Source organism: Centruroides sculpturatus, unplaced genomic scaffold (assembly GCF_000671375.1).
Source record: "Centruroides sculpturatus isolate CEXI.00-Female unplaced genomic scaffold, Cexi_2.0 scaffold161, whole genome shotgun sequence".
NCBI classification, from domain to species: Eukaryota; Metazoa; Arthropoda; class Arachnida; order Scorpiones; family Buthidae; genus Centruroides; species Centruroides sculpturatus.
In genome coordinates, this window is record NW_019384373.1 from 163273 (window position 1) to 171732 (window position 8460).

The following is an 8460-nucleotide window of genomic DNA, read 5'->3' on the forward strand; positions in this document are numbered from 1 at the left end:
GTCATGATCCACCATAATCACCTGGTTATCCTCTGGTGAATCACGATCAAATCTTCGAAAACGAGTCTATTCCGGATATTTTGGACCTTATTTCAACCACCCGGCCATTCCATTATGGGTCTGGCCCAAACCCATCATGGGTATAAAAAGTACCCACAACGCGACATCAAGAAACTGTATTTACATATTAATATACGAAATATAATAAAAATACCTTGAGCTTATCTTCCAGTCGACGAGGTGCCGCACCCAATCTTCTTATTTCTTGAAAGGAATCATACGACTGCGGAAATTTTAAATATTATTAGAAACAAAATTAACACTTTAGTATTGTAATATTATAAAAATTGTTATTACCGAAACAAAATATCGAGAAACCGCAAATGAAATAGAAATGACCAAGATGACAAGCTGTAAATTAACAAAACAAACAATAATTCGAATATACTGAGGTATTCCTGGAAATATGGAATTGTAGAAGAGAAAAGAAACGAGATAGATGACAACCCCGTACAGAAGAAACACATATTTGTTCCATTTTTTATTAATTTCATTCAGGAAATCGCATAATTCGGTATGTTTAGCTATCAGTTGGTCGATATTCTTCTTTGGCCAAGTAACTTGAGCTTCCTGTAATTCATTCGAAATGATTCTTATTCTTTCGTGCAATATAAATCCTATCAAAACATCGATTGATAGGAACCACATCCACCCAATTACCTCGTAAATAACGCTGATATTTAAGAACATCGAGCAGGTGAGTGCCCTCTTGGAACTCGAATGAGCTTCGACCTCTTTGTAGATGACAGTGGACGTGATTACGTAAGATAGAATTATAACGAATAAATAAGTGACGCCATTGAAGAATACAGCAAAGGTTCGGTACTTGATTATTCTTTCTTTCTCGCCCTCGTAACTCGATTTTTTCAGATCCAAACTCAATTTATTCTTTTTGCCGTTATGAATAATCAGGAGGGCTCCGCTAGACACACAAAGAAATAATCCCGTCATAAAAATAATATTTTCTCCAGCTAAATTAATGACTGGACTACAGGCATAGACGTCATCTGTGGTGACAATAAAGTGTAGGATTATTATCACAATATGACTGGCAATAACCATTTCTACGAAATTTGTGTAGACGAAAATGATATTTTCTTGTGTATTTGTTAATTGGCAACAGGCGCATCGCTCGAACATAATATCACCAACGGGGCCAAATAAAGAAAATGACGGAAAGAGGAGACAGAATAAACACTCGTCATCCATTTTCTCCCCGCAAAACCTGGCCGAATCGCTAAATTATTGGTGGGTTTTGCCGCGCCTAACCATTTGGAATTTTCGCTTTTCTTCACGTTTGTAACGCCATAAATTGACCAGTTTCTGTAGAAAGTTTTCACTTTTCACGAATCATTCAACTGTGCATCGCTTTATCTCTTCAAGTCAATCCAATTTCTTTCAAAAATTATAATTTGTCAATATTATTTCATGCTTTGCCCTGAATACTCTTGTATCTTCCATAATGTAATAACATAATATATAATCCTGGCGCATAAGAATAACATTAGAGGAAATTAACAATAAAAGTCACTTAATTCGTTCTAATAGCATCCGAGTGATTTAGTGTAATGGTAGTTCGATCAATAATGTTTTTGCATGCAATATTTTCTATTAAATCTTCCTTTTTATAGATAAAAATCGATACGGTACATAGATAAAGATTGACAAAAAGCCTTTTTTATTATCCTAAAATACTTTTGTCGATGTACTATTCTTAATGCAATGCTTGATTAATGCTTGATTGAATATTTCCATTAGTGGATCGAGAGTTTTTAATAATAAACAGAAACTACTTCATTGATTAAATTATTAAAATCGTGGCTTTGATTAAATAACAGATCGATAGTTTCCCAATGAGAAATATATAGAAATTGTTACTTAAGTTAATTAACGTTAAACACTTACATATTATTACCGGCAAACTGTGGCGATACCGTAGAGTTTAGAAACGTCTTCTAGGTATCTAGTATGAGGTGAGAGATAGAGAACGATATCTCAAGTCCTATTTATGGGCTTTATAATGGCAATATGATTTATGGGCGCATTAATCATAAATCATGGGGATCGTGTGATTTGATTTGGGTTAATTAATCCAGTAATTCCCAAACTTTTTCGATCCGTAGTTATATCCAATGCCCTCGACCGTACCCTATTGCCCTCTAACGCATTTTCCCTTGTGTGATAAAGGCTTAAAAATATTTTTGGAAACTTTTCTATGAACTACACTGTGACCTCACCGTACATCGTTTACAACATCTGGAAACCATTAAACGCTATCCGTCCTCTTCTTTATTTTCGCCCATCAGATTTATTTACCGTTTACATGGGGTGGTAGTGCCCACTTTGCGAACCACTGGGTTAATCGAATAAGGCAACGCAATGCACGAACCACGTCAGATCCACAAACGTTTCTGTGGATACATCTAGTTACATCCCTTACCATCCTGACACTCCCGTTGTGGGATTAAGACGATGATCAGGACCAACGACATCCATTAGCTGTTTCCTCCCAGTGGGAACGGAAAGTCCTTTTTTTGCAAGCATATTCGGCCAGGCTTTTCCTGTGGGCACTAGTTGTGATTCCATTTTAAAAAAAAAAAACAACCTGAGGTGCAGCTTGCTTAGTGATGCAGAGAAGATTGTTCGATATGTTACACATCGTTAGATTAAACTGGAAAACGATGAATAGCCGACCGCAACTTATGTCTCTTAAGGTGTAACATTACCACAGTTGCTTGCAGCGTCACTTTATCCGTTGCGAAGAATTTTAAAAGTAAAATTTCTCTTTGCAGAATCCTTTTCCGAGTTCTTTGAATAGCTCGTACTTAAATTTTTGTGTCAATTGGATTGTTGGTTGGAGCTACAGAATACTCTGAATACTACAACTTTATAAACAGCTCTGTCGTCGTTGTAACATTGTTTCGGGGAAATATCGGGTAGTTTCTGCTGTAAGGTACGCAGTATCTGCGTATTTTTAAAAAATACACATTGGTATAAGTAAAATGATCAACAACGCAGCAAAAAACCGACAAACTGACCAAATGGCTTTAATTAATCACGGAATAACTACACTAATTCCTAAAAGTAGAGTAACTTGATTATAGTAGGAACAACGGGTTGTCAAATTTTCTATTGGTTAGGTGTATCACGTGGTTAAAATCCGTTATGTTCTGTATATTTCGAATTGTAAGTGTTCTTTAAAGTCATTTATAAAGTAATCTAGAAAATTTTGAACACATTTGATAACAGGTATGGATGAATTTGCTATGTTTTTATGTTTACGTTTATATTTAAGCTTTAAAAAAAAGGCAATAAATGAAAAAAAAATCGTTTGTTAGCTTAGCTGTTTAGTCTAAGGTAACAAAATTTAACCAAAATTTAATTTTATACTGATTTTTCCGAAATTATCGCTCTTTAGAAAACCGTCCACCACGAAGAATTACTCGTAAGACTTTTTTAATACATCCTGTACAATAACAATACAAAGACACACTAGTACTTTTGACCTTATTGACAGGCAGCATTTGCAGAATTTATTTGGTAATATGTGATTATTTAAAATATCATTTGTAAAGCTAATACAATTTAGACGGCATATAAAAATTCATTATACAAATGATTCTTTTACATACTAGTACTTTTGTATTGTTATTCTGTGGACAAAGGCTGGTTTAGGCATAGTTCAAATGCCGAGTTGCTTTGTCTGCTTTGTAGTTTATCAAGTAGCTGTAATTTTTCGAACGCTTTTTGCTTTTTCAATGAGTGATTGATAAAAAAAAATTATACTTAAGCCACCACAAAGCTGTTAACCTCATAAATGACGCCAGAATGCTAGGATACCGAATATGTTCCTACACTTTAAGTGTCCAGCAAATCACCTTTGTATCGAAAGTTCAATAATCGCGACCTTTGAACTTTCACCACACTAAACCGATGTTGTCGTAACCGTTTTAAGTTTATTTTTTGCCCACCAGTGGCCAAGCGTTCTTCGTACCCTGAACACCGAGAGTTCGGTCATGGGTTCGCGCCTCACTACAACGTGCTGGCCACATGGAGTTTTCCGTGTTTTCTACACATCTTTAACGCCTGAATAGGAGCCAGTTACCCTTAAAAAAAGTTTTACCGAAAAGAATACCCCTAGGCAGATTCCCCAAGTGTTGCTGTTGCCGTAACTTAATAAACGAACTTTCGGCGAAATATCCGGTCACTTATCTTTCTGCTAATTTCACTTGGAAGCCTTGTCCTTCCCGAGCCTTTTGCTGTGCCTGTGTAGTTACGGAACGATAAGTCGATTTTAATACAACTAGATAAGTAAACCGATAAAACCGTTTATTTCAAATGACACTGGATTAATGTCATTTTACCGGATAATGCCACAATTTTAACGAGATTAGTTCATTAAATTCGATCAAATTTGAACACAATTATTAACTAGTATAAGTAAATTTTATTTTTAAACAATCTTTTTATATAATTTCAACAAAAATAAAGGGTAAATTGCTTAGACTTTGCTGCTGAAATCCATTCATTGAATTATGTAAATTAATAATATACCAATCCCTTTTCAAACTCCACAAACGTTATTAATTCCTCTAGAAAACAGAAACCAAAATAAAACTGTTTGTTATTAACAAAAAACAATTAAAATTCTGCTCCTTCATCGTAAACAGAAAGTACATTTATGGTAATTAAATAGTGAATGCAACACTTGAAGACAAAAAAAGTACAGATTGGTGCTTTGTAAATAAAGAAAGATTTGTGTAAGTATAATAATAATAATACTTAAATTTATATTTTACGCTGCAGTTATATTAATAATTTCACTATTTAATTTTAAAACGATAAGATTATTTCGATGATTTCCAAATATTTCTTTGCACTTTAATCAAATGTGTTTCTTTCGAAGATTTATCATTTATAAAACGTATTTTCTTATTTATTAATTATGTTTTAATGGTATTTTGACAACCAAAAGTATTATGGAATGTTTAACTTAAGTAATCATACACAATTAGTTGTGCTAAGCATTAGTTGTTCAGCGGTTTTAATTATCATTAATTTCGAAAGATGAATGTCTTTCGTTTATTTTACTCTCTAAAAGAATAAAACAAAGATTTTTACTGTTTTAAAGCATAATAGTTTATCGAAAAATTGTACTATTAACATGTACAGTTGAACCCCCTATAGAACTATTGATAATTCCGTTTTATATGAATTCCATGTTGTAGGAGTCACTTAGATTTTACAAATATGTGAGCTATTCACAGCACACGTATTTGTAAAATCTAAGTGATTCGTACAACATGAAATTCCATTTTATATGAATTATCAACAGTGTTATAGGGGGGGGTCAACTGTACGTGATCATTTGGCACATGGTCTTCGATGAGCCGTAAGTTTGTTTTGATAGACTCGCGACTTCTTTGGATGGTCTTCAAATGAAAGTCTGATTCTTTGGATCAGTTTTCCGTTATTTTCTGATCGCCGACTTTTCTTGTATACTATTTGTGCCAAATTTCTTACAAGCCATCTGCATTGCGTTCGAATTTTCTTCAAGAGTGTACTCTGGGGCCCTTCATCCTCTCCATCTTCATACCGTATTTTCATTTTTTCTTCATCCTGGTCTATCCCGCTTATATGCAGCATGCTACTCAATCCGCAAAAGTACGGATAAGTGTTTTATTAATGTATGTTCGATGACAGTTAAACGTTTTATCTACATTCACTAAGGTAACTGCATCTTCGTTCTCAAACATTTGTCGCAATGCTCTTCAATTTTTAGCATTCGTAACAACCTTCTTTCACTTCCCGACCTTCTATTCCACATTCCTGATATTTCGTGTTGCTGTAAAATATTACACACCATTTATTTATTATGGCCATTGGCGAATAAATGCTCAACGAACTTCACTTGTACACTTATTAATTATTATTTCTTACATAAGTATTAAGTTAGAAGTTTACGTAATACAGTAGACCCCCTATAACGCGGTAGATACGTTCCGCTTTATAAGAATTTAGCGTTGTAAGAACCCTTAAATACATGAGCCAATCACAGCCCGACACGTGTGAAGTTTACCGACTATGGCTGTTTAAAAGGTTTTCTTCCATAACATTAATCGATTCTAGACTAATTCGACTCAATATTTCCAAAATACGTATAATTTTTTGGGAATAATCCGTATAAACTATGTTATAAACAAAAAATTGTAGGATTACTTACCGAGTCCAGATTCGACCAACCCTGACGCGACACGAGTCGGAAATGACGTTTTACCGCGTTTTACGCGTCTCTTTTAGCGTCTTTATACGAATACTGTCGCATTTTTTTCGCCGCGTTATAAGAATCCTCATTTTAGGAACCCGCGTTATAGGGGGTCTACTGTACTTATTTCTTACTTTTCCTTCCATGCTGCATTCTGTTAATTAAATTGTTTAAGAATTGTTATTTACAGATAGTTGTAGTTGTCAATCTCTATACTTTATCTATACGTATTTACGCGTAACAATATGTGACGTGGTCTTAATTACAAAAATTTTGGCCTATAGTATAAATTTCGAAATTTTTTATTAGCTTTGTTCATAATGATAATTTCTAGCAAGGTGCATCGCTTACTTTATTACACACCCATACTTCTTAACTACTGCTTCGTTATGATTTCCTAATTCATTTCTCTATTCAATAGAGAAATAAATCAGGAAATCAGTGTTTATTACGTTCTGCGAACCACAAAACTCATACCTGACTCATAAGCCGTTTATTGTTTTTTACAGTGTCTCCAAGTACAAGACAATGGGATTTCAATGCGATGATTGCGGAATGACATTCCCTAAAAAAAGTTCATATGTTCTCCATCAGATGACTCACACACAAGAAAGATACAAGAATGTAAAATGCCCAGAAACGTTTCCAAATTCAAAAAATTTACAAAGATACACGGAAATCCACCAGGAACTAAAACATCATGTAAGTGAAACCTGCAACCACGGATACAGACATGAAAGAACTTCGAAAAAACAGAACCTGAAAGATCAACAGCAACAAAAAGAGCAAGTGCACAAGACACTTCATACAGAAAAACAACCTGATAAATGTACAGGATTTACTCAAAACTTTAAAAGTGAAATAAAATTACGAAAGCATGTAAAAACAGTACACAAATCTGAAGGACCCCGTTACCGCTGTGAACTATGCGATAAAATGCATTGTAAACAACATTTAAAACAAAAACCTTACTCAATTGAAACCTTAAAAAAATCATGCACACAAGCAAGACCTTCTTCAACTCAATCCATGCGAAAAAGATCGATGCAAGCAAAATATTCCTCATTGCTAACACCTCAGGAACCACAAGTGCAAGTAGGACCTTCCTCACTGCAAACCTTGCAGGAACCTCAAATGCAAGCAAAACCTTCGACACAAACTTTACATGAACCGCAAATAGAAGCAAGACATTCCTCGACTCAAACTTTACAGGAACCACGGATGCAAGCAGGACCTTCCTCGAGTGAAACTCTGCCGGAACCACAGATGCAAACAAGAAGTTTTTCAAATATAATCCTGCAGGAACTATTAATGCAAGCAGGAAATTTCTTAACTCAAACTTCACAGGAACCACAAACGCAAGCAGAATCGTTCTTCATTCCAATCCTGCAGAAACTATCAATGCACCTAGTAAGTTTCTCAACAGAAACCCTGCAGGAACCACAAATGCAAACAAGAACCTTGTCAAGTCTAACCCCGCAGGAACTGTTGATGGAAGAAGAACACTTTACTCAAACCATGAAGGAACGTTTAAGGCAATTAAGATCGTATTCCTTAATTCCAATCCTGCAGGGATTGTTAATGAAAATAGGACATACCTCAACTGAATCCGGGGATGAAGAGAAAGAAAGTGAAAGAGAATAAATAAACAAAACGTATGTCTGAATACAAAATTCAAACTGAAACATCAATTACCAATTATTTTAATATAGTTTTATATCTCTGGTATTAAGAAGTTTCTATTATCCTTTTGACTAATTTTACTGTTAAATGTATTAAAAATAAAATGTTATAAATTAAAAACATAGTACTTCATTGATTTGGTCAGCAGTATACGTTGCACGTTAATTAGAGATAGTCATAAAAAATGGGACCAGCCGCAGTAACGTAATTTAAAACGAGTAGAACTTGGTGCAAAAATAACTTCATCCCTAAATGACATGTTTTTTTTAATGTAAAAAACATAAAATTTTTCTACATAGTACAAAATTTCATGTCGAAACTCGATAGACGTTGCAAGTATGGTAAATTAGTACAACAGCGCAAAGCAGCACATTAAATACTAAACATAAATGCACAACAAACTGTGTAATGCCATATTTTGTTTTTTTTAACCTTTACGAAATTTAGATAGT

At 34.3% G+C, this 8460-nt stretch overlaps 1 protein-coding gene across 2 annotated transcripts; it reads left to right on the forward strand.

The window, feature by feature from the left end:
- The first annotated feature begins 3238 nt into the window (after nt 1-3238).
- Nucleotides 3239-8072, forward strand: LOC111615314 (zinc finger protein 577-like). Of its 2 annotated transcripts, none has more exons than XM_023356747.1 (2): nt 3239-3309; nt 6835-8072. In XM_023356747.1, exon 2 carries the CDS (start codon nt 6854-6856, stop codon nt 7967-7969), a length of 1116 nt encoding a protein of 371 aa, XP_023212515.1. In that variant the 5' UTR covers nt 3239-3309; nt 6835-6853; the 3' UTR covers nt 7970-8072. The 2 variants fall into 2 exon arrangements, with proteins under 2 accessions (XP_023212515.1, XP_023212508.1); XM_023356740.1 differs by lacking the exon at nt 3239-3309 and adding an exon at nt 4675-4820.
- The last annotated feature ends 388 nt before the right edge of the window (nt 8073-8460 follow it).